Genomic DNA, 26650 nt, shown 5'->3' on the forward strand with positions numbered 1-26650 from the left:
CAAAAGAATCCTGTGTGTGTGTGTGTGTGTGTGTGTGTACATGTACACACAGGCTGTGATTGTGCAGTGTTCTCAGACATGTTTTATGATGTTTTTATGAGCATTTAAAGTGTTCAATACAATCACATCTTTAACATCACAGGTCAAAGCTGGCAGCTTCAGATGATTCTGCTGGTTTTTAACACGTAAATGTTCGAACTTGAAGACAACGACAGAAACATGATTGTAACTCCGGCTGTGAGATGATGGAGTTCATGCAGAGTAAAAAATAATTCACAGTTTTTATCTTTAAAGCCAAAATGTTGTAAAGAATTAAAATAGTTCCAGATTCATCCAGGTGTGATTCGGGTGATGATCAGACAGACAGACGGACAGCTTGTTTCCAGCTCAGAGAGCAGCTGACAGCAGAACCACTTTTAAAACGTGCCCTGACCCAAAGTTGTGTCGATGATCACGATGGTCCTGCTGCTGAGCTCGTCGTCTCACTGAACACTTTCAGTCTGAAGAGAGAAACAGGAAGTGTGTTTCCTTCGGCTGAGAGATACTGAACATCCTCCAGTACTCTGACTGTACTCTGACTGTACTGTGATCGTCCACAGCAGCTTGTGTGTCAGCGTGTAGTCTGAGCCGAGCTCCTGTTGCTGGTCTTGGAGTCGATCTTTGCCATCAGCAGTCTGAGAGAGTCTCCTGAGGACCGGATCAGCTCTCTGCCTCTGAGACACACACACACACACACACACACACACACACACACAGCTGTAAGCACACAGTAGAAGTATCAGTACTGTGTGTACTGTAGTACTCACATGTTGTACTCCATGCCCACCAGGCTGATGCCGTTCACAGCCAGCACGCGGTCGCCTGTTCTCAGTTTGTGACACCGAGCAGCCGGAGAGTCGGGAACCACCGACTTCACGTAGATGCCGCTCATCCTCAGAGGAGTTTTCTGAAGATCAGACAGATGATTAAATACTGATGATTACATTGTGTGATTACATGTGAACCTTTAGTGTGATTACATGTGAACTGCTACAGCTACAAAAGGTTTTCCTGTCTGGATTAAACTGTGAAAACACAAAAGCTCTTTTCAGAATATCCAGACAACAGTCTGCATTTCAACTCAAGATTACTCGACTGCAGAGAGAATGAGAAGGAGAAGAAGAAAAAGGAGGAGAAATAGAAGAAGAAGAAAAAGAAGATGTTTGCAGGAACAGGAAGAAGAGGTCGTACCGTTCCATCCACGAGGGCCAGACCGAGCCCATGAGGTCCTCTGTGCAGCTCCACCGTGAACACTTCCTCACTCTCTTCTTCTTCTTCTTCTTCTTCTTCTTCTTCTTCTACGTTTTCTGTCTTCCTCTCTGCACATCCGCTAGCTGAACAAAAACAGAACAGAAAAACATGCTAATATTAAAACAAAGAGGTTGAACACAAAGTGGTCCTGATGGGTAAATGTTAGACCAGAGTGAACTGGAAGTGAAAAGAACTGCACAATGCCTTTAAAAACTCTAAATGCTTGCTAGAGACTTTTTAAACTACATATAATAAAATATAAATAAAAGCTTTCTGAATAACGTATTTTTTATAGCCACCACAGCCATGAGGACATAATTCAACCTACCCAGTACTCTGGTTAATGACTTTATACCTGGAAACCTGTGACAGCGCATGTTAGCATCTGTCGTCCCTGGATGATAGAAAAATGTTATCATGTTAGCCTAAACATTTACTGAGTCTGAGCAGCTGTGAGTCGTCCTGTTACTACAACAACACCGCAACAGCAGCACTCTAATAAAACCTGTTCCCACCCTGCTTCCCCCCTCCCCCCCTGGACCCCCCACATGCAGCCCGTCTGCCCCCCATGTAGCTCTGGCCCCGAACAATGCCCCCCGATTAAGATTCCATGCACCAACCCAACTGTAAACTGCCATGACGGTCGGCCTCTGTTCACTCCTGACATCACCACCTCGCTGTGATTCTGAGATAAAAGGATTAGCAAACTTTCAAAATAACATTAGCTGTTAGCCATTAGCCAAAACCACAGAGTACAGCTACTGGAGTTTAACTTGGGGAGTAAAAACATTGTATTTATTAAATTCATCACATGAGATGATTGTTGTTACAAATTAATAATATAGTTAGTCAAATGCAAAGTTACAGTTATTTAAATATAAAGTTACAGTTACTTAAATGTAAAGTGACAGTGATTGAAATGTAAAGTGACAGTGATTTAAATGTAAAGTTACAGTTACTTAAATGTAAAGTTACAGTTAGTTAAATGTAAAGTTACAGTGATTGAAATGTAAAGTTACAGTTATTTAAATGTAAATTACAGTTATTTAAATGTAAAGTTACAGCTATTTAAATGTAAAGTTACCGTTATTTAAATATAAAGTTACAGTTAGTTAAATGTAAAGTTACAGTTATTTAAATGTAAATTACAGTTAGTTAAATGTAAAGTTACAGTTATTTAAATGTAAAGTTACAGTTAGTTAAATGTAAAGTTACAGTTAGTTGAATGTAAAGCTACAGTTATTTAAATGTAAAGTTACAGTTAGTTGAATGTAAAGCTACAGTTTTTTAAATGTAAAGTTACAGTTAGTTGAATGTAAAGTTACAGTTTTTTAAATGTAAAGTTACAGTTAGTTGAATGTAAAGTTACAGTTAGTTAATTTACATGCAGTTTGTAACAGATGGTTTTGAGTTTAATCACTTTAAATAAATGACTTTTATCAGAGAAAACTTCTTGAAACCAGTGACCAATGAGAGGAGACACATCTGAGGGAGATCAACACAATCCCTCAGATCACACACACACACACACACACACACACACACACACACACACACACACACACACACACACACACACACACACACACACACACACAGGCACAATGGGGGGTCTGTTAGAGCATTAACAGGTTGAACCTCTTACAGTCAAACATAATCACATGCGACACAGGGGGTGTCATCCGGACCAACAGAAGCTTCAGATCGTGAACCACCGAAAAGAAACTACATGAGAGGAAATCGGGACAAAAAAGGAGAAGAACGTTTATATTTCCACATATGAATAAATTGGACTGTTGAAAAGTCTCTGACTCTACAGATGAGCTCATGACGGAGGCGTCCAGAAACACTGAGGGTGGAGAGGAAACACCCCTTCCTGCAGGGTCAGCCTCCCTCTGCAGACTCTTTACATTCCAGAGCTCAGAGTCAGTAAAAAACCTCTTTCATGTTGGGGGGAACCTTTAATACAGACACTGACCCAACGGGAAAAATATGTAGCAGGTCAAAGGTCAAGTCACTTAAAGTTTCCTTTATAGATGATTCCTTTTGCGTCTTAGTCCCTCCCACCAGAGATGCATAAAGAGACGCGAGGAAACCAAGAGAGGAGAGAGGAAACGAGGGAATGTTTTTTAAGAGACATGAGACGTCCTTTCCGATGAAGCGTCACGTGCTGCGACGTCCGTTTGTGATGATCGCGTCAGCTGATCACCGCTGGATCAGCTGTCAGTCTGCTTTAACAGCTGTTTGTGTCTGTACACATGTGAACTGTATTCATTCTAATAAAACACACAGTAACAGTGTTTCCTCTCTGTAACCTGTTACCTGTGTAACAAACACCTGCACATGAAGAACAGGCTGCAGTCTGTGTTCCTGCTGCAGAGCCAGACGGACATTTCCTACAGCACTGTGTCTTTATATTATTTGTTCATTATTTACATTTGTGATCACAGATCATCTGATCTGAGTTAATTATCTAATAAGCCCAAATATTGTCTGTTCATGAACTATGAACATTATTGATTAGGCTCAAAGTTTCAGGATAAATAGAAATCAATTCACGCTGATCAAAGCCGACCTCACTGATGATCACGCTCACACGTAAAAAGTGTTACCTGCTGACAGAGAGACGCTCCTGCTCCCTCTGAATTCATTCATTCATCTGTAATAAAAGTTAGCAGGGGAATAACTGATCATGACAAGAGGTATTTCTTTAGATTACATTTAATAGAAATGAATCTGTTTTTGCTGCTTTTGATTTTTAGACAACTTATTTCTAATCAGATGTTGACTCAGAAAACAAATCAAATCTGCAGTTATTCACTGCATTTTATATATTTTACGACAAGTTATGATCAATATTTCGTTCTAAACAATCTCAGCTTGTCAGATACCAACTCATTATACCGACGTTGTTTATGGTCGGTTTCAAGGCGCCCTATAAAGTCTGTTTTAAGGTCCGCTTCTTCCTCTCTGCGATATGAAACTCCGGTGACGTTGTGAAGTTTCACATAAGTCCGATCTGCTGCAGCGTCCAATCACTAACTGATCTGTAATAAGGGGGCGTGTCGGCCAGTAAAAGACTCCCGTGGAGGCTGCTCTCGTGTATCCTCGCTTATCGCTCCTCGGAACTCCCTCCTCTCTCCTCGCTCCTTGCTCCTCCGAGCAGCGATAAGAGCTTTGAGACGGTCCACAATATGGCGGCTCCAGAACTACTTCCGGTTTGGGCGAGGAGCGAGGAGCGAGGAGCGAGGAGCGAGGAGCGAGGAGCGAGGAGCTATCAAATAAGAGACTTGGGAAGCAGCCAGAGTCTAAGATCTCACCTCACTCAGACTGTGTGTGTGTCACTGATCAGAACCTGCTCTGTGTGTGTGTGTGTGTGTGTGTGTGTAGGTTGTGTATGTTTCATGTTTCTTTACACTCAGTTTTCAGTCATGTTCTTTGGCTGTTGTATTCAGCATTGTATGTTTTCTATAGCATGTAGTCTGTTTCAATAGTTGTGTTTTCAGTAGTATACACTATTAGCAGTTAATATTAGAATGCACGAGGTCACAGCCAGCTACTTTAAATAGCTACAGAGATGCTAATTCAAGCTCAACTGTGATTGGTCCATTCTGAGACTCCTCAGATCAGAAGCAGCAGAGTGATGAACATGTTGTTTCTGTTCTCAGGCGTCTTGTGGTGCAGACTTCTTCGTTAAATGAAATAGATCACAGTGAATCTCTCAGCTCTCTGCACCTCTTTATGATTCTGTTCAGTTACCTTTCCTCAGCAGGCGGGCCCCCTCCTGCAGGTCGGCCTCCAGCTCAGCCAGCTCCAGGCCCTGGGGGGTGTTGGGGGGGGTCAGCAGGCAGGACGGATCCAGAGCCAGGCTCTTGTGGTAGACCAGGTCAGCCTGTCCGGGGAGGGAGTTCTGCAGCTCCAGACTCTTCAGTTTCTGGGTCAGAACCGCCTCACAACTGCTCAGGTCCCCGTGAGATCCCCGGGCTTGAGCCGGCTCTGCCTCAGAGGGGGGGCGGGTGACCACGTCAGAGACCTCCTGATGGGGCAGATCCTGGAGGACCCTGATGGAGGGCAAGGTGGCAGACTGGCTGTTTGAGGTCGTCCTGCTGAGATTCTGAGGACATGAAGACGATCAGAAACAGATGCAGGAACATTACTGACCTCATTTCCTGTCAGAGAGCTCGTTACCTGGTCCTCCACGCCAGGCTCGGGGCCGGGGCTGGTTTCAGCGCCGGGGAGTCTGAGGATGAACTCCTGCAGGAGAGCGAGCTGCTGGAACAGGCCAGGGTCAGCCAGCGGCTTCCCCAGCTCCAGGTGGAAACAGCTGGAGGGCAGGACGAGCGGCGGGTGGCTGTCGAAGCTCTGCAGGATGTCGGCTGCAAGAGGAAGAGGAGAAGGAGGAGAATAAGGAGGAGGAGAACATCATGAAGGGCCTGAGTGCTAAATGTAAACGTACCTCAGCCTGACGTGTGTTTGTGTAACAACACTCACACTGGATCAACGAGGACTTTAAACAAGGACTTCTGTTTCTGTTTCAGGCAGTCCCAGTATTTATTCCTAAAACCTTTTTGTCAATCAATCAAATCAATCAAATTTTATTTGTATAGCGCCAAATCATAACCAGGGTTATCTCGAGACACTTAGTGCACCTCTATTTGGAATAAAAATAAAAATGTACGTCGAATTCAGAAAGAATGTTTGTAAAGGCAAAAGGATGAAGGTGGTCCGTCTTTACCCAATTATTTGTATTACTACTGGGCAGCCAACATTTACAAGTTAATGTTTAGTGTTTCCGATTTATCAGAAAAAATCCTGCTTGGTCTCTTACGGAGCAGCATTCAAGTAATCCGGTCTCACTTCGCTCTTTACTTTGTGCCCCACTACCTTTAAGTCAGCGTTATGGTACTCTAAGATACGGTCTCAATTTTGAATCCCTTTTAAACAGAAACGAGCTCTAATTATTTCCCCCGTTCTGGCAAATGTACGTTTTTCTCCGTGTCTTACTCCACGTCCACACGTACACATGTATTTTTCAAAACGTAGCTTTTTCTCTGTGTTTTGTCCTTTCGTCCACACAAACGCCGTTTCGGTCACTGAAAACAGATCTTTGGTAAAACTCCGGGTAAAGACGTTAAGACGTGTAGACAAGGTAACCAGAGTGTTTGGCTCGTGACGTCAGGCTGTGCGCCGTTGTCTCCATCTTCATGTTGGTCTCTCTCTAAATAACAAAGAGTACGGTCTCGACCTGCTCTGTTTGTAAAGAGATGACTTTGGTTATGATCTGACCCCATTTTGGACAGGTATATTTAACACCTTTTCGCACATGTGTAAAACTGTTATTGACCCTAACCCTTTGCCTGCACTGTTTGGTGTAATATCGTGGGACACACCACTAACGACTGACCAGGCCAGGGCCATAGCATCCTGTACCTTGCTAGACCCTTGATAGTTCTCAGTTAGAAGAAAGCAGCACCACCGCCGCACAAGTGCTGGGTGGAAGAGGTAACGTCCCAGCTTAACCTTTAGTTAAATATGTTGCCTGAAGCTCCACCCAGAAGTTTGATAAGGTATAACCGTTTCTATCCTACTTCGAGTTTCCTGTGATTAATACAACGCACCCCCCCCCCACACACATTTATTGATTTACCTAATTTTCATTTTCTTTATTTTTGTATGTTTATGTCATTGATGCTGAACATCTTTTTGTATTTCTATGCTGCATTTTTATGTTTTTATGTACCTTATTTGGGAGTATTGAGTGCTATAGTGAAAATCAATAAAAGTATTAATGAAGGACCTGAGTGCTGATTTATAATGAAAGTAAACCCTGTCTTTGATTTGTGTTAATTAAAAGTAGTAAATAAAGTTCAGGCTGGTTGTGTTTGATGGTCGCTCTGACAGGTGGAGACAGGTGAGAGTGACACTGGATTTAAAGGTGAGCTGTGGACTGAAGCTGATTGTAATCCCATCCGTCTGTCTGAGGCCGACACTTCAGAGCGGACGTGAGCGTGCTGATGTGAAGGTGGACCAATGATGATGATGATGATGATGAGCACATCAGGTTGACTCTGTGTTTGTGAATGAGTTATTTTTCATGCAGCATTTCAGAGTTATTCTGTCTTTGAAATGGTGAAACACCTTTCGGGGCTCCATCCGTCTTACGTCATCCAGAAGGTTTCAGAGAAATAGAACAGACGCTAATTTGCATTTGTTGATAGAAAGTGAACCGTTTGTCGTGTTCGATGACTTCTGTTCTCTAACAGGAGGTTTGAGCACGCAGACGGTCTGATGGTGCAGCGTGCAGGAAACAGCTGTGATGCTGACAGGATGAAAAACGCTGTCATGATGTGATGTTCAAAATGTTTGACTGGATTCTCCAGAAGAGACTTTAAAGATGTTTATAATGAGAGATATTATATGTTTAAAGACGTTTATTATTGAGAGATATTATATGTCTAAAGACGTTTATAATGAGAGATATATGTTTAAAGAGGTTTATAATGAGAGATATTATATGTTTAAAGATGTTTATAATGAGAGATATTATATGTTTAAAGATGTTTATATTGAGATATTATATGTTTAAAGATGTTTATAATGAGAGATATATGTTTAAAGATGTTTATAATGAGAGATATTATATGTTTAAAGATGTTTATAATGAGAGATATATGTTTAAAGAGGTTTATAATGAGAGATATTATATGTTTAAAGATGTTTATAATGAGAGATATTATATGTTTAAAGATGTTTATATTGAGATGTTATATGTTTAAAGATGTTTATTATTGAGAGATATTATATGTTTAAAGATGTTTATAATGAGAGATATATGTTTAAAGATGTTTATTATTGAGAGATATTATATGTTTAAAGATGTTTATAATGAGAGATATATGTTTAAAGATGTTTATAATGAGAGATATTATATGTTTAAAGATGTTTATAATGAGAGATATATGTTTAAAGATGTTTATAATGAGAGATATTATATGTTTAAAGATGTTTATAATGAGAGATATTATATGTTTAAAGATGTTTATAATGAGAGATATATGTTTAAAGATGTTTATAATGAGAGATATTATATGTTTAAAGATGTTTATAATGAGAGATATATGTTTAAAGATGTTTATAATGAGAGATATTATATGTTTAAAGATGTTTATAATGAGAGATATTATATGTTTAAAGATGTTTATAATGAGAGATATATGTTTAAAGATGTTTATAATGAGAGATATTATATGTTTAAAGATGTTTATAATGAGAGATATATGTTTAAAGATGTTTATAATGAGAGATATATGTTTAAAGATGTTTATAATGAGAGATATTATATGTTTAAAGATGTTTATAATGAGAGATATATGTTTAAAGATGTTTATAATGAGAGATATTATATGTTTAAAGATGTTTATAATGAGAGATATATGTTTAAAGATGTTTATAATGAGAGATATTATATGTTTAAAGATGTTTATAATGAGAGATATTATATGTTTAAAGATGTTTATAATGAGAGATATATGTTTAAAGATGTTTATAATGAGAGATATTATATGTTTAAAGATGTTTATAATGAGGATGAAATTATCTTTGATTGGTGTTTAATATATTTACAGATTATGTGTGTGTGGATGATAAAGTCAACTTCGTCTCTCTGATGGTCTCCGTCTTCATCACTCACCGGTCCTCACGGCGTCCTTCACATCGTCCCCTGATGGTGTCCAGCTGGGGGGGCAGGCTTTAGCGGAGCTGTACTCCCTCAGCATGTGGTGCAGCTGAGCCGCGTTCAGAGCAGAGAACTCGGCCCTGAGAGACGCCCAGGACGCCTGGACAGAAAACCACAAACACAGGACACTGAGACACAGGACGCACCCTCAAACCAGTTATTAGACCTGGTCCTTAGTGTCCCTGTCAGCCCGGGGCGAGGCACGAACTCAGCCTCCCGGGAACATTTTGTCAGATCGTTGCAGGTGTTCGTCACAGCTGTGTGTCTTTATCCTGCATCAGAGGTGAGTTTATAGTCACTAACCTGTCGTCCTGGTTCTGTGCAGCGTGAGAGAGTACACTTTATATGATCTCTCCTCCTCTCAGGTTCATGTCAACGTTCTCAGCATGAAATGTGATCACTTCCTGGCAGCTGAGATAATATTTCATGTGTGGAGGACAGAAGCATCTGGAGGAAACAGGTGAGTCACTTTGTAGAGACGTTATGTGCTCATTAAGCACCTCTGTGTGCTGCTGAATGCTGCTCAGACATGTCGGGGCCACGACACAAACCTTCAGTTACACTGTGTGTCCCTGAACGTCTCCTAGAGCAGACGCCCTGAGTGCTGCTTATAAACAGGCCAAATATAAAACTGTCTGTTTGTAATGCTCAGCAGTTTATCCTCCTGAAATAACTCAGATGTTGTGTTCTCCACATCAGCCGACGCCTCCCTCTGCTTAGTCGCTGTCTCAGAGCACACGCCCTGTTTCCATTTGCAGAAGTGGCTCTGCGTGCAGCCACACCGTGACCTCATGCAGGGCAGGGACACAAACATCCAAACCAACAGAGCAGCAGCAGCCTTTAACAGCTGTGTGGGGCTGAGCAGCAGATGTTTTAGGCTCGTACCACCACTCAGAATCATAAGTAAAACCAGGTGTCACCTCCCAGAGTAAAAATTGGCTTTAAATTGAACCCAGTTTGTCCACATAGAGAAGTGAAATCACACCAGGGGAGGAGCTATACTCTCCTCAGTCACAGAAACACTCCGCTGTGTTTGTCTAACAGGTACAAACTACAGTATGATCACACCTGCTTTGCTCTATACAGAACACTTACACACACACACACACACACACACACACACACACACACACACACACACACACACACAGGTCTTTGTGATGTTCCGATCGGTAAGTAGTCATCAACCCTTCCTTGGCAGGGTGACGTGATGATTTCAGTGTATTCATATGATTTCTGCTCCTGTGAAAGGCATCATGGGAGTCTGAGTGTGTCAGTGTTCTGGGATCATGAGTCAGCGTGTGTGTGATGACGATAAGGAGCTGTAGAAGAGTCCACATGTTGACCTGATACAGGTAATGAATTCTGCTCTGAGACAATGAAAACATTCGTCTGACGCAGACACGACTCGACGCCGCCTACTGTCAGACAAACAGGAAAGGTGGAGCGGATGACCTCTGACCTGCAGGAGGGTCTCTCTGGGCGTGGCCAGCAGATTGACAGCAGCTGAAAGCTTCTGGAAGAACTCGGAGGCCAGTTCACCCAGACCAATGCTCTGGATCCAGTCCATCAGCAGGTCCAGGTTGGCCCGAATCTGAACCCCACGGGACCACTGGTAGAACCCCGAGACAGAACCTGGAGACACATCAGTGTGAAGTCAGAGGCCTCAGAGTTAAACATGTGACCTGTCAGTCTACAGAGACAGTGTTCACACTCAATGAGAGCGCAGGATGTGACAGTGGAAGGTACCTGAGCCTCTGGGTGTTCATGAAGTTAGTCTTTTTGTAATGACACAGTTTAAAGGTGGGTTAGAGCAGGATACATGAGACGTGTAGTGAGCTGCAGTGCTCCTCCTCTGCTTCCTACCTCTCTCCATGAGGGCGTTGAACAGCGTAGCATTGATGAAGAAGAACAGGTAGGCACACAGCTGTAGCGAGATGTCAGGATGCACCTGGAAAGCTGTGAGGAGTTTCAGCGCCTCCTTCAGGACCTCCAGGATGCTGCTGAGTCCGTCAGGAACCCGCAGCTGACCGCTCTCTGAGAACGGGTTCCCCTCCAGTAGGCCGGGCAGGGCCGAGTACATGCTCTGTGGAGAGGGGGGGGGGGGGGTTACACCTGTGCTGTAAGGACTCACGGCATTGCTCTGTACAGAAACTAAAGCTTGTGTGTCACATGTAGGCCTGCGCTGACCTAAAGGCAAAGCACGTTTATTCATGAAGCAAAGTGTGACACCAGCTGTGAAGACGGACTGGGACAACGTTTGAGCTGTAAAATAATGAGAAATACAAGGCACTGAGAGGACATGTTAGAGGACAGAGGACAGACACACTGAGAGGACATGTTAGAGGACAGACACACTGAGAGGACATGTTAGAGGACAGAGGACAGACACACTGAGAGGACATGTTAGAGGACAGAGGACAGACGCACTGAGAGGACATGTTAGAGGACAGAGGACAGACACACTGAGAGGACATGTTAGAGGACAGACACACTGAGAGGACATGTGAGAGGACAGAGGACAGACACACTGAGAGGACATGTTAGAGGACAGACACACTGAGAGGACATGTGAGAGGACAGACACACTGAGAGGACATGTGAGAGGACAGAGGACAGACACACTGAGAGGACATGTTAGAGGACAGAGGACAGACACACTGAGAGGACATGTTAGAGGACAGAGGACAGACACACTGAGAGGACATGTTAGAGGACAGAGGACAGACACACTGAGAGGACATGTTAGAGGACAGACACACTGAGAGGACATGTTAGAGGACAGACACACTGAGAGGACATGTTAGAGGACAGACACACTGAGAGGACATGTTAGAGGACAGAGGACAGACACACTGAGAGGACATGTTAGAGGACAGACACACTGAGAGGACATGTTAGAGGACAGAGGACAGACACACTGAGAGGACATGTTAGAGGACAGACACACTGAGAGGACATGTTAGAGGACAGACACACTGAGAGGACATGTTAGAGGACAGAGGACAGACGCACTGAGAGGACATGTTAGAGGACAGACACACTGAGAGGACATGTTAGAGGACAGAGGACAGACGCACTGAGAGCACTGAGATTTTTACAGTTTTTGTTTTTAAAACGTCTCCATGCTCAGTTTTTCACCCTTGTCCTGCTTTTTTGATCAGCACTCTAACTCACAGCTACATCAATGACCTTTGACCTATTTATTCTGACTCTCTTTAAACAGATTCAGCCAGAGGAAAAGGAGAAGTAAGGGATGATGTCTGTGTGTCGGGAACATTCTGTCATTTTTCACAGGAAATTAACAGAAAGAACGTTTTTCCCCTCCTGACTTCCTGTCCCCTGCTGGGTGTTTCTCTGGTGACAGTTTGCCTTCCTCTGCAGGAAACAGACTGCAGCTCCTCCCTCTCTCTCTACCAGAGGAAAGACTACCATCAAACACATGCATAACATTCAAATATTGTCTAATTAAGAGAGGAATTACCAGGCATGCTACAGCTGAAACAAACTACTGCCTCAAAGATCTCCAGGGTCCATGTTAAAGGTCCATGTGACAGTTAAAGGTCTGTGTTACAGTTAAAGGTCTGTGTCACAGTTAAAGGTCTCTGTCACAGTTAAATGTCCATGTGACAGTTAAAGGTCTGTGTGACAGTTAAAGGTCTCTGTCACAGTTAAATGTCCATGTGACAGTTAAAGGTCTGTGTTACAGTTAAAGGTCTCTGTCACAGTTAAATGTCCATGTGACAGTTAAAGGTCTGTGTGACAGTTAAAGGTCTCTGTCACAGTTAAAGGTCCATGTGACAGTTAAAGGTCTGTGTTACAGTTAAAGGTCCATGTGACAGTTAAAGGTCTGTGTTACAGTTAAAGGTCCGTGTTACAGTTAAAGGTCCGTGTTACAGTTAAAGGTCCATGTGACAGTTAAAGGTCCCTGTGACAGTTAAAGGTCGGTGTGACAGTTAAAGGTCTGTGTTACGGTTAAAGGTCTGTGTTACAGTTAAAGGTCTGTGTTACGGTTAAAGGTCCATGTGACAGTTAAAGGTCTGTGTTACAGTTAAAGGTCCATGTGACAGTTAAAGGTCCATGTGACAGTTAAAGGTCCATGTGACAGTTAAAGGTCTGTGTTACAGTTAAAGGTCTGTGTTACGGTTAAAGGTCCATGTGACAGTTAAAGGTCTGTGTTACAGTTAAAGATCCATGTGACAGTTAAAGGTCCATGTGACAGTTAAAGGTCCGTGTGACAGTTAAAGGTCTGTGTTACAGTTAAAGGTCCATGTGACAGTTAAAGGTCTGTGTTACAGTTAAAGGTCTGTGTTACAGTTAAAGGTCCATGTGACAGTTAAAGGTCCATGTGACAGTTAAAGGTCTGTGTTACAGTTAAAGGTCTGTGTTACGGTTAAAGGTCTGTGTTACGGTTAAAGGTCTGTGTTACAGTTAAAGGGGCACAGACAGCACAGACTGAGGAAGGAAGCAGGGTGGTGTTTTGTGCTGCTGCAGAAACCAGACAGACTTTAATAAGAAGCTTTAACATGGGAAAGTCACTTAAATCAGCCTGGGAGGGAGTTCTCAGCTCTAAAACAGGAAGTCTGCCTGCCTCACAAGTCCACACCTACCCACCCACACACACACACACACACACACACACACACACACACACTAAACTGCTTTTCCAGACTTTAAAAAGTTCAAATGTTTTTTAAGGCTGTAAAGAGTTTTAAATAAATCTGTTTTTATTCTCTTCTGCTTTTGTCTCCTTTGGCGTACCACAAGGCTCCATCTTAGACTTCTTACTCTTTTCATGGAGGGGTGGGGGGTTCACGGTAGGGATGCACCGATACCAGTATCGGGTATCGGGCGGTATCGGAGCTTAAGTACTCGTACTCTTAGAACTACGTCGAGTACTGCGCCCGACTACCACTTTATGGCTTGATGTTAGCCTCCCGTTAGTTAAGCAGGTAGGCGGAGAAGCAAAGTTGAGAGTTAAAATGTCAGCAACAGTTGCAGTTGCATCATTATGTCTACCTTCTTTGTTACAGTCAGAAAGTGAGGAACATCAAATGAAAATCAAACATGTTTTTAAAGTTATTATGAGAAAGGCAATCGTAACATCGTTAAGTATTCATATCGCTACTCGGATCGGCAAGTACCCAAATGTAAGTACTTACTTAGTGCATCCCTAGTTCACTGGGTTTCTCTACATCAGATACAACATTCCTTATAGTTACGAAGCTGATGATACACAGCTTTACTTTCTCTTAAGACCAGGAGCAACACATAACCTAGGGTTAGGGCTAGCTGACGGTGTGCTGCAGCTCAATGAGAGGAGGAGGTTCTCAGTCGTAAAAACTCCATCCATCCAGAAGTTTCAAGCTTCTTTATGTGGACACAGACCATATCAGGAACTCTGGTTCTGTTATTGAACAAAGCAGTGTTGACTTATCCTGGTGGTTGGTGGAAAGTGTCCCTGCTAACTGTCTCACAGGCGTCTTCCTGACTGACGCTGACAGAATAATCAGAGTTTCTGTCCTCGTGTTTCTGTCTGGAAAACGTTCAATGAAAACAGAATGAGGTGTTTACACAGTCACACTTCCTGCTTCAGATGAGACCCAGGTCTGATTGTACAGATCAGGAGGAAGTGAAACACATGATGTCACTGTGTGGGTGTGTGGGACTAATATATGCTCAGCTGACCTTTGTCAGATAGTAGATGGACTGCTGGAAGGTGAACATGATGACTTCCTCCAGGACCGTCATGGCCTCCTCACAGGCCACCCGGGTAGAGGACACCTCAGAGTCCAACACAGCTGAAACACACACACAAACACATCATAAAACCACACACACACACCTTAAAAGCAGCTGTGACAGATGAGATAGAGCTCAAAGGTCACGCTGTTTGTCCTGACCTCCATCCTCCTGCCTGTGCAGCAGCGTGGGGACTTGGTTCTGGATGAAGTGCAGCAGTTCGATGGAGTTGGACATCCAGAGCATGAGTGGCCGCAGACCTGAGACCAGCTCCGACATGCTGACGGGCTGAACGTCTGGCTGAACGTCTCCAGAGGTCCTGATGAAACACAGAGTTCAGAGGAGGTATATCATCATCCCGATCATCAGAGTACTGTGCAAAGGGTTTAGGCAGGTGTGAAAAAAAGCTGTAAACTAAGAATGCTTTCAAAAATATCAATAATAATTTTTATTTTGATCAATTTACAAAACGATCAGTGAGCGAACAAAAGAGAAACCTAAATCAGATCAATATCTGGTGTTACTACGCTTTGCTTTCAAACCAGCATCAGTTCTTCAAGTCAGGTGTATGATCAACCAATGATACCAGACAGGTGCTAATGATCATCAGTGTCACATGTAGGTTGAAACACAGTCATTAAGTGAAACAGAAACAGCTGTGTAGGAGGCTTGAAACTGGCTGAGGAACAGCCAAACTCTGCTGCCAAGGTGAGGCTGTGGAAGACAGTTTCATGTCACAGGTCAGACACCATGGCAAGACTGAGCACAGCAACAAGACACAAGGTAGTTATACTGCATCAGCAAGGTCTCTCCCAGACAAAGATTTCAAAGCACACTGGGGTTTCAAGATGTGCTGTTCAAGCTCTTTGGAAGAAGCACAAAGAAACGGGCGACGTTGAGGATCGTAGACGCAGTGGTCGGCCGAGGAAACTTAGTGCAGCAGGTGAAAAACACATCGAGCTTATTTCCCTTCCAAATGGGAAGATGTCCAGCAGAGCCATCAGCTCAGACCTGCAGCAGAAGGCAGTTTGTTCGCCGAAGGGCTGGAGAGCGCTACGATAATGAGTGTCTGCAGGCAGCAGTGAAGCATGCTGGAGGTTCCTTCAAGTTTGGGGCTGCATTTCTGCAAATGGAGTCGGAGATTTGGTCAGGATTAATGGTGTCCTCAATGCTGAGAAATACAGGCAGATACTTATCCATCATGCACTACCATCAGGGAGGCGTATGATTGGCCCCACATGTATTCTGCAGCAGGACGACGACCCCAAACATGCAGCCAATGTCATGAAGAACTATCTTCAGCGTGAAGAAGAACACGAAGTCCTGGAAGTGATGGTATGGCCCCCACAGAGCCCTGATCTCAACATCATGGAGTCTGTCTGGGATGACATGAAGAGACAGAAGGATCTGAGGAAGCCTACATCCACAGAAGCACTCTACCTCAGGCCGCAGGCGTTCTGCAGGCGTTCTGCAGTTGTTCTGCAGGTGTTTAAATCCAGCTTTGTGCTCTTTTCTTTGGTAACTTGTTACTTGAATACTGTTGTTGTCAAATGAACCTCCTTCCTGTTTTTACATCAACTCTTTGTATGTTAATGTGCTTCGAGCCTTCTGGCCAAACATTGAGCCTCATTCTGAGTTCAATATGTTTGTTGTGACAGGATTCAGTCTGACTTCATCATTACTCAGAGATGTCTCTTAATGGATTAAAGTGAACTTGTTAATTTAACTTCCACTTAATATTTCTCCAAGTCAGCTGAACGTAAAGTGCTCAGTCGCGTTCCTGTTTGTCTCTGTTAGCTTTGCTGCACCAGTGCTGAAGTGATTAGTTCATTGATCAATTAGTCATTACGAAAACAAAACCTTTTTTGAGCATCAATAATGTGTCGTTTTAAATCCAACATCTAAACCATAATCTGTTTCCAGCCTCTGAATGTTTTCTTTTCTACACGACTCTGAAACCTTCAGTGTTTAAAACCTTTGAAGCTTTAAAGTTTCATGACTGAATAAATAAATGTGGTGCCTCTTTGATGGAGCTCGTAGACTCTGAGGAACCTCTGCTGCTTCTGCCTCAGAGAATGACCGCAGTTAAAAAGGGCTCCTCCAAAGAGCTCACAGACTTTAACCCGTCTTACATTCGGACCGTGAAACAGGAGGTGTCGCAGGCAGCAGCTGCTCTGTGTGTGCGTGTGCGTGTGTGTGTTTGTGTTCATGTGCGTGTTCATGTGCATGTGCGTGTGCGTGTGCGTGTGCGTGTGCGTGTTCATGTGCGTGTTCATGTGCGTGTGCGTGTTGTTGGGCTCTTTGTCGTGTCTTTCTGAAACTCTTCGTGGACTCACGTCTCTGTCTGCATCGCTGCCAGCTCCTTTGTCTTCTCCTGAAACAACACAGAAAGAAAAGAACTGTTTCAGGCGGCCATCAGCTGCACACACCGACCGACACACACCGACCGACACACACCGACCGACACACACTGACCGACACACACTCACCCACACCACCAGCTGGATGCTGTTGGCAATGCGGAGCAGCAGCTGTCTGAAGCGGGTCAGGGGGAAGGTGCAGGCCGAGTGCTGGATGCACAGGCTCAGCAGGAAGGCCGGCGTCAGCTTTGGCTCGCTCCTGTGGTGGTCCAACATGTCCAGAACCTCCTGCAGGACCCGCTCCTCCTGCTCCAGCTCATACACCACCAGAGCCTCGGTGCCCTCCAGGTCCCTCCAGCGAGGAGGTGATGACTTCCTCTGATAACGTCTGATAACGACAGAGGAGCCACACGATAAACAGGAAGTCTTAGTGTCAGAGCCCAGGCAGAGTCTGCTCATCCAGGGGGGGGTCTGCAGGGGTCCGGAGGTGCTGGTGGGATCCTTAAACATGAACAGGTAGTGTTTCCCCAGACCCACCAGGTCCCCAGGGTTCAGCTCCTCCTCCTCTTTCAGGAGGAACCCGTTTCTGGTGACAGGAGCCCCGTGGAGGGGCTTCAGCAGGGTTAGGGTCTTTCCGTGCCCCCCCGTGGAGCGCGGGATGGTAGAGTCCAGGCGTCGGACGCAGCAGTGCTGAGGCAGCACGTCCGGAGCGAACAGCAGGATGTCCACCTTCAGCCGCTCCTCGTCCTCCCCGTGACAGTGCTCCCTGCAGCAGCCCAGGACGGTGCTGGTCCCGCTCAGCAGGTAGATCACAAAGTCCTGCACAGAGAACACACCTGCTTCATCACACTGATGTTAGCTCATCATTGATATATAATGTAATATTCATATTTACATTGACAGAACACACACGTCAGATCTGTCTCACCGTTGTAAAGAACATTACAAATCAACACAAGAGCTCAAACCATGCCACATCTGGGGCCTCACAGCCTTCTCATACCTCACCGCAGAGAGATGATTGAAACAGGTCACATGACTTCAGTGGTCTAAAGATAACTATAACGTTTGTTTAGTTTAAACACTGAGAGCTTCAGAGCAACAGAGCAGCTGCTGTGATGAGGTAATGTTTGTGTGTTCACATGTTAAACACACATGAAAAGCACGTCAGCGCCTTCGGCAGACTCTCCCGGCGCTCAGTGTCATCAGCTGACAGCAGGCACAGTTTGTGAGTCCTCCCCGGTTCAATCCCGTACTCCTGGTGTAAAAGGTGCGTATAATGGATTGGGTTGTTGACATAGCACTTTCACTGTCACACAATATAAAAATGAATATAATTCGTATTTTGGTCCCTTAAAATGCTGCAATGGTTTAACATTTTAGTGTTTAACATGAACCTGCTCTTTTATAAATTGCTGTGCTGTTAGATTTTTTTTACATTTCTAGGCCAAATGTCAGAACTGTCCTATGGTGTGACCGAGGCCATCATGGTTCAATAATTTACACCTTTGGTAAATTAAAAATAAAAGCATGAAGATTTTGTTCAAACCCTCTGGCATAATAATGAGTCTACTTTAGTTACTGGCAATCATTTTTTTCATTCATTAACGTCCAACGAAAAGAAACTTAAGTCCTGCGGTGTGACACCATATTTGGATTTTTAATCGGGCAATTCCACGGACATCTTCATTCAATTCAAGGACCCCGTTAAAGTTCTTCATACTGAGGTCTCCTATGAAGCCGCAGACGTGTGCATGGTCAGTTTCTGTCTTCTGTTTTCTGAACCACTGTGCTTTGCTGTTACGTTTTGTTGTCCTTTGCGGTGACAGCCCGAAATCAGACTTTTTATCAACTTTTTTTTTTTTACTTTTTAAATCATTTTGTAAAGCTATGCAAATCTCACTTGCTAACTGCTAATGGCAGGTTAGCTAAGAATTACAAGCTCCTTAGCTAACTCTAAAGGCTGAAACGTCCTTTGGTTTGACACAACATGTCCTCATGGTGCGACATTATACATTATAAAATAAGATTAACTCGTTTTTTAAATACTTTTCCTTTGTTTAATGAAATATTCACATAAATTAAAACTATTTTCTGCATTTTCTTGACAAATGTTTGGATCTGTGAAGCTTCTCTTCATTTTTTTGACGAAACGTCTTTTTTTTAAAAGTGGTTGAAATAGTTTTTGAGAATAATAAACTTTTTAAACAGTTTGAAATCAAAATATTTAAATTAAACACCTCTCACTTCTGTTTCATTCAATAGCTGCAGTTTATGTCTTTGGGTGTGACATCATGTCCTGTGGTGTGACACACATTGAAGAACCCCAAAACATTTTTTTATCTTAAATATCTTCAATCAATCAATCAATCAATCAATCAATCAATCAAATTTTATTTGTATAGCGCCAAATCATAACCAGGGTTATCTCGAGACACTTTACAGAAAGAGCATGTCTAGACCGACTCTTTGTTAAGTTATTCAAAGAGAGGCCCAACATCAATCCACCATGAGTAGCACTTAGCAATTCGGCACATTGGCAAGGAAAAACTTCCTTTTAACAGGCAGAAAGCTCGAGCAGAACCAGACTCATGTTAAGATTTATTTAATATCTAAACTAAGTAGTTGCATTGGTAGGAACTATATTACCCCCTCATCTTCATTAGGTACAATACGTAAGAGTTTTGAAAGAATGAAAGCAAAGTTTGACGAGCATTTATTAAAAAATTCTGACTTCTCCACTAATTCACTCAAAAAGATTGTGTTCTTTATCATTTCAGATAGAAAAAAACACACTGTGTGAAATTGAATGTCTAACAATGAAGGTTATTTTCTCGTATGCAGTTTATATATTATTTACTTTTCACACCAGAGGAGAAATGATCAGTAAAAGTGATAACAGGGATAATGAACTGAAAATGGTAGTGACCACTTATACTTTCTCACAGCGAAGGTTTCACACGACATGAGAGTACGCATCGCTTCTCACAAAAATATATTTACAAAATAAACATTTTTAGAGGGCTTTTGTCAACAACCCATTTCATGCTTTGGGATGGTTCCAGCAGTGTGCGTGTGAACAGCATCAGGATCAGCCGGTGACAGGACGACCTGTAGTGTGAGGTCACACAGGAATGGAAGGGCTTACAGGTGAGACGCTGTGATGTCATCGACCTCAGGGTCACCACATTAAGAGCATTAGTCAGGCCATGATACTGTTCCATCAGGAGACTCTTAATGTGAAGGTGGAGCTGACACATCCTGTGGAATGAGTACCTGCAGTACTGTGTGATTAATCACAGTGAGATGCAGTCTCGATATGATGGAGCTGAACCTGTGACAGCGTGTTCCATATTAAACATTATATGATGATGAAATAAACTGTGTCTTCACTGATTGTGCAGAGTTAGAGCTGCAGCTCTCTGCTGCTTTCACAGCTTCCTGCACTGTGAGCAGTGTGAACCAGTGCTTTAAGCTGTAGGAGCAGCTTGTGTTGGAAGAGATGTCTGTGACATATGAAGCACACAGGTTAGAGATCACAGCAGTGAGCAGAATACACAGGAGCAGGAGCACACTAACAGAGTGTCTTTAACCAGGGCTATCTTTAAACCTCAGCTGGTTTCTTTCTGACTGTGTTGAACAGTCGTCCTTCACTGGGACACAAAGACAGCTCGTCCAGTGAGCGTCTGCAGGGCAGCACACTGTGCAGAGTTTCCTTCCTCTCTGACCTCTCCTGACCTCTCATATCCACTTGTCAGTCTCTGCTCTCTGGCTCCAGGATCTCCTTCTCCAGGTTCTTAAGCACTTAAGAGTGTTGGATTGAAGGTGTTAACACCACGGCGTCTCTGCTAAGCTGTTGTTTGTGTCGACCTGCCAACACACTGCAGCAGACTCCCAATGACCTCTACGGTCTTTAATGAAGTTGTTACATAGGAGGCGTCACTTCCTACACAACCCAGCAGATTCATGTACAGGTAGAGAGCTTGAGTTTACCTGCTCGTAAAGAATAAAGACTGATGTGCAGATGAAGAGGTAGTTCATTAATCAACGTTCAAAATTGTTGCCTTTTACTTTTCTGTTGATTAAAGAATGCATCAATTATTCTTTAAACACACATGCAAACATGTGAACTTATAACAATATTAATAATAACTTTACTTATTATGCACCTTTCAAAACAAAAGTACAAGGTGCCTACTTGTTCTTCAGTGTGTACAGTGGACAGTGCAGTCAGTGTGTACAGTGGACAGTGCAGTCAGTGTGTACAGTGGACAGTGCAGTCAGTGTGTACAGTGGACAGTGCAGTCAGTGTGTACAGTGGACAGTGCAGTGCAGTCAGTGTGTACAGTGGACAGTGCAGTCAGTGTGTACAGTGGACAGTGCAGTCAGTGTGTACAGTGGACAGTGCAGTCAGTGTGTACAGTGGACAGTGCAGTCAGTGTGTACAGTGGACAGTGCAGTGCAGTCAGTGTGTACAGTGGACAGTGCAGTGCAGTCAGTGTGTACAGTGCACAGTGCAGTCAGTGTGTACAGTGGACAGTGCAGTCAGTGTGTACAGTGGACAGTGCAGTCAGTATGTACAGTGGACGGTGCAGTCAGTATGTACAGTGGACGGTGCAGTCAGTATGTACAGTGGACAGTGCAGTGCAGTCAGTGTGTACAGTGAACAGTGCAGTCAGTGTGTACAGTGAACAGTGCAGTGCAGTCAGTGTGTACAGTGCAGTCAGTGTGTACAGTGAACAGTGCATTGCAGTCAGTATGTACAGTGGACAGTGCAGTCAGTGTGTACAGTGTACAGTGCACAGTGCAGTCAGTGTGTACAGTGAACAGTGCAGTCAGTATCTACAGTGGACAGTGCAGTCAGTGTGTACAGTGAACAGTGCAGTGCAGTCAGTGTGTACAGTGCAGTCAGTGTGTACAGTGAACAGTGCATTGCAGTCAGTATGTACAGTGGACAGTGCAGTCAGTGTGTACAGTGTACAGTGCACAGTGCAGTCAGTGTGTACAGTGAACAGTGCAGTCAGTATCTACAGTGGACAGTGCAGTCAGTGTGTACAGTGTACAGTGCAGTGCAGTCCTGGTCAGTGTGTGAGAAGTTGAGTTTTGTAATGAGAACAATCTTTAGCTGCATTCTGTGTTATGTAATCTCAGGTTTATTTGTTAAAAATGATTCATAAATACTAAATCAGTATTATTTATTAACATCCCCCCCCTCACCTGTCTGTGGTTGTAGCCCTGCAACAGCAGGAAGTAGGGGAAGTCGAATGGTGGGTGGATGGAGTACTGGGTGGTGTTGTCATCGCTGCTCTCCGTCTCCTCCTTCTCCATCCCGAGTCTCAGCACCTCCTTGTCGGCCTCGGCCTCGGGGTCCTCTCGGAGCGCTGTGCTGTGCTGCGCCCGCTCCGCCTCCCTCCCCATGGCCGACAGGTCCATCTCACTCAGACTCCTCCACATTCCGAGTCCGTCCATGTCGTCCCCGCTGCCGACCACAAACAGAGACGTGACCCTGCAGCGGCTCTTCTGCAGCTTCCGGGCCTGAGCATTGATGCCTGATGGAGGAGAGGACGAGGACGAGAGCTCACTGAAGGCTGATCATAATAACCCTGAAGATGTCAGTTTACTTTATGAAGTAAAGCAAAGTAGTGAAGTCATTACTTTAGTTGAATCCAGCTCTTTGAATATTTGATCCTTGAAGTCATTTCTCATGTGAACCAGTAGAAAAGTAAAGTTCTTCCTCCAGCCGCTCAAAGAATCAGTGTCTTGCTGTTTTATCACATTAAAGTGAATATCTTAGTTTTTTAAAGACACAATGTTTGGACATTTTAATATAACTGCCAGGATCAGCAGATTTATTGTTAATGAAAATAAATGTTAGTAAGAGACATATAGTGAATACACATGTAGTCTGTTCATCTTGTATGTTCACATAAAGCCATGCAAAGGTCAGGACAACAACTGAACCTCCCCTTTAAATCTGTGGTCAGTCACACAGGCTGTCAGTGCTCTGGCCTGGGCTCAGATGAAACATGAGCAGAGGAAGGAGAGGAAGTGTGCAGCAGAGGGAGGTGATAGCAGCCGCTCGGCCCGCCTGAACAAACACAAACACCATTCAGAGCTTTTGGAGCCGTTAGGCCGACTCCACCCGCAGATCTGCTGATCTGATCAGCTGTGACACACCGTCCTCCACATTCAGCAGCAGGGACACACCGAATCCTGCCTGAATCACTCACACTGACCTGAAGGAGGATCACACCTGAGAGAACTGAGGAGGGAGAGTGTGTCCCTGACATGAACACCTTTATTAGACGCTAACACTCACACATGAAACCAGACAGCACTGAATGATCCCTACAGGATATATGTAGCTGGAGCCAGCCGCCTGTTAGCGTAGCTTAGCATAAAGTCTGCAGCAGAAGGAAACAGTTAGCCTGCCTCTTTCCAAAGGTAACAAAATCCTCCTGCTGCACTTTAAATTAAATAATCAACACGTTTTATCTTGTTTGTTTAATCTGAACAAAAACCGACACATAAACATTCTGCTGTTTTATGGGCCAGACTATTTCCTGGACACAGCCACCTCCTGCTGTCTGGTTGCTCAGAGCCAAGAAACAGTCTGCCACATGAAACGTGAACTGTTGTTACTTCTGTTTCTGAGCACGTTGTGATAATCAGTGAGCTTTACAGGGGCTGAGAGGTGGTTAGTATTACCTCTGAACAGAGCCAGGCTAGCTGTTTCCCCCTGCTTCCAGTCTTTATGCTAAGCTAACTGGCTGCTGGCAGGGAGGAGCACTGTGACAGTCCTGTGGTTTGGTTTTTCAGTGTCCACCCTTTGGTAAACCACTGTCTGCTGTACAGTCTGTATAAAGTCTGAGGCTTCTAAAAGCAGCATCATATTTACTCCAGCATCTCACACAGGCGCCAGCGTCTGAGAGGAGAACACGTACTGACCCCCGAAAACACCTGCTGAAATGCTGCTAACGTTAGCATCAGTGGGCTAGTTTTCCCATAAATTAAACTAGAAGAGAGGGCCCTGCTGGAAACGCATTATGGGGCAGCTGTGGCTCAGTGGCAAATCTGTCAGCACCTGAACTTTACATTTTAACTGCTTTGTTTGAGTCATACTAGTCATACTACTTCAGGCCCCAGGTATACATGCTGCTGTTTCTCTGGCTTCACTGTGTCTCAGTGTTTAGAGTGTGAGCAGGATTACAGCAGGAGTGATTCAGACTTCAGTTAACACGTAAAGGACACCAAGAATCAGAGGTTTCACTGTGCCATCAGGCCCCGACAGTAACCCTGATAATAACCTCAGCATCAGTGACGCAGAGGAGCAGACCTGTGCCACAGTCAACATGGCTGCAGAGAACAGAGAGCAGGAAGTGAGTTTAAGAAAGAACAACACAGTCAGAGCTGCCTCCATGTTTCAGGGGCCCTAATGGGCCCTTCAATAAAACACAGATAAGAGAGGGGCCACCTCCTCTGTTGTTCCCCCTGACCTCCCTCTCTCCTCTTCACACGCTGATAAGCTGCACAATGAGGCGGTCAGCCGGCAGTCAGCGAGCAGGGTAAAGCTCAGCGTGCACCAACACAGCTGGACGGACTGATTACAGAGCGTACAGATGTTAGGCTCTCTGACCTTTATCACTGAAGATAGTTTGATGTGAGGCCCAACCTCTGGTCCCTGGAGCAGACCGGGTCGTGTGAAGGTGTTAGTGGCCGTGTTTACCTGCTGTGACGGTGTCTCGGTCCTTTAAGCTCTGCTCCTCCACGTTCACTCTCAGCTGGATCTCAAAGCGTCGGGAGAATCCTTCCTTTGGTTTCCACAGCGACTGCAGCATGAGGGGCTTCTCGTGGTCTCCCACCACCCGGAAACACTCCCTCCTCCACTGGTTATCAGCGCCCGTCTGTCCAATCACATCACACAGCACGTAGTCGCTGGCGTCTTCTTTCTCCAGGCAGTACCTGGACAACAGGAGAAGCCGTTCAGACCAGCTGTGTTAAACCTGTTAAACCGTGTTACCAAACTGAGGTAAGGCGAGTATAACTGTTAACAACCTGGAGGTCATCCTTTAGTTGGTAACTGTGATGTAGTCTGAGACACAGATGTCCACCCTGCCGCCCCCTCACCTCTCTAAGGCCTCCTTCAGCAGCTCCTGCGCGCTGGACTGCGTGGTGGCCAGCACGCTCTTGTAGTTGGTCCCCTGACAGATGTCGCTGCCAAAGATCTTCAGGATGCCGGGGACGGACATCTGACTGGACAGCTCTGCCGGGTCGTCCGCAGCCTGCAGGTCTCCATCCAGGCTGCAGCTGCCCGGCGGCAGGCCACAGCGTCCGCTGTCCCGCAGGTTGGGACTGTGGTGGAAAACATTGGAGAGCCTGTTATTGTGGCGGCGGATTTTGCTCTTAGCCGGCTGGCGGACCCCCGCGCTCTCTGAGGAGCGGACGGTGCTGTCCGAGTTACTGGACCTGAGAGGGAGAGCAGAGGAGACATGAACACACGATGTCATCGTCATCATGTACATGAGAGTGTGTTTCTAACACGCAGACAGGTCATATGTGATCAAATGCACTCAGAGAGTCCATGTTTCTGCTACATAAAGTAGATATCACATGAAACAGGAAATGTGACTCTGCTGTCCTGAAACATAAAACAAATACTCCTGCACAGCAGCTGTGTATCTGATCCTTCACCACCTCAACACCTTTTTCACATGTAGTCCCGGTGCATATATCATTAGTGTGTTTGTATATGTATTATATTATATGAACTTAGCTAAGGTGAAGTGTCTCTGGAGCGAGGAATGATTCATTTAGTTGAATATGTTATTAACACGCTACAAAGTGAAACAACAGGAGTCAGTGATGATCTTGTTGCTGCCTACAGATCAGGAAAGGAGTGATAATGAAACAGTGTCTGTGTTGTTCCTGAACATTTGATGATTACATGGAGCTGATAGGTGTTCATGAGGGCTGTGGTGGACTCACTGCACAGATCCATTGCTCGGCTTCCTCCCCAGCCTGGCCAGCCGCTTCTTTGGAGAGCGGATCAGTAAACCCACCGGGAAGTTCAGAGCCTGTTTATTAACGTGACTGCTTCTCTCCTCCGAAATCATCGTGGATTTTAATCTCACATGAACACGATTAGACCGCTAAATCCGTTCATACGAGCACAAAGTAACATTATCCGCCATCAGCTGGCTGAGGAGAGAAAAAGTAGTCCGGACGGAAAAGGTTCGCTTCTCTGAAATAAAATCCTCAAACTGGACTAAACGCTGTCCGACAGGATGTCCTCGTCCTTCGGGAGGAGTTGGTGGAGTGGTTCAAACTGTGAGCTCGGTGGATGAGATGATCTAACGGAACATTCCCACACAAGTTGGGAGAAAACTCACAGAGCGCCGGTGATTCAAACTCCCAAATCAGGTTTGTTGAACTTAAAATCCAGACTGAGCTGAAGAACGACACAGAGAGATGTTTCCTCACAGTTCATTCCGGACTGAAAGCCCCGCTCCGTAATCACCGTGAA

General features: G+C 44.5%; 1 protein-coding gene across 2 annotated transcripts in view; it reads right to left on the minus strand.

Moving 5' to 3' along the window:
- The window catches only part of radil2a (Ras association and DIL domains 2a), a 26658-nt gene extending 8 nt beyond the window's left edge, over positions 1-26650 (minus strand). Inside the window, exons 1-16 of one of the 2 annotated variants that reach the window (XM_069680846.1) lie at positions 26113-26650; positions 25255-25593; positions 24854-25089; positions 22345-22676; positions 17257-17946; positions 17104-17141; positions 14929-15086; positions 14714-14826; positions 10892-11111; positions 10488-10660; positions 8981-9125; positions 5479-5666; positions 5050-5404; positions 1231-1373; positions 807-946; positions 1-713 (exon numbers count right to left, since the gene is read on the minus strand). The exon at positions 1-713 is cut by the window's left edge and continues 8 nt beyond it. In XM_069680846.1, the coding sequence (XP_069536947.1) occupies positions 611-713; positions 807-946; positions 1231-1373; positions 5050-5404; positions 5479-5666; positions 8981-9125; positions 10488-10660; positions 10892-11111; positions 14714-14826; positions 14929-15086; positions 17104-17141; positions 17257-17946; positions 22345-22676; positions 24854-25089; positions 25255-25593; positions 26113-26240 (3501 nt within the window). In that variant the 5' untranslated portion in view covers positions 26241-26650 and the 3' untranslated portion in view covers positions 1-610. The other variant, XM_069680847.1, reaches the window with a different exon arrangement.

Source organism: Semicossyphus pulcher, unplaced genomic scaffold (genome assembly GCF_022749685.1).
Source record: "Semicossyphus pulcher isolate SPU_LCO1_2020_fin unplaced genomic scaffold, fSemPul1.0.p SCAF_48, whole genome shotgun sequence".
Classification (NCBI taxonomy): Eukaryota; Metazoa; Chordata; class Actinopteri; order Labriformes; family Labridae; genus Semicossyphus; species Semicossyphus pulcher.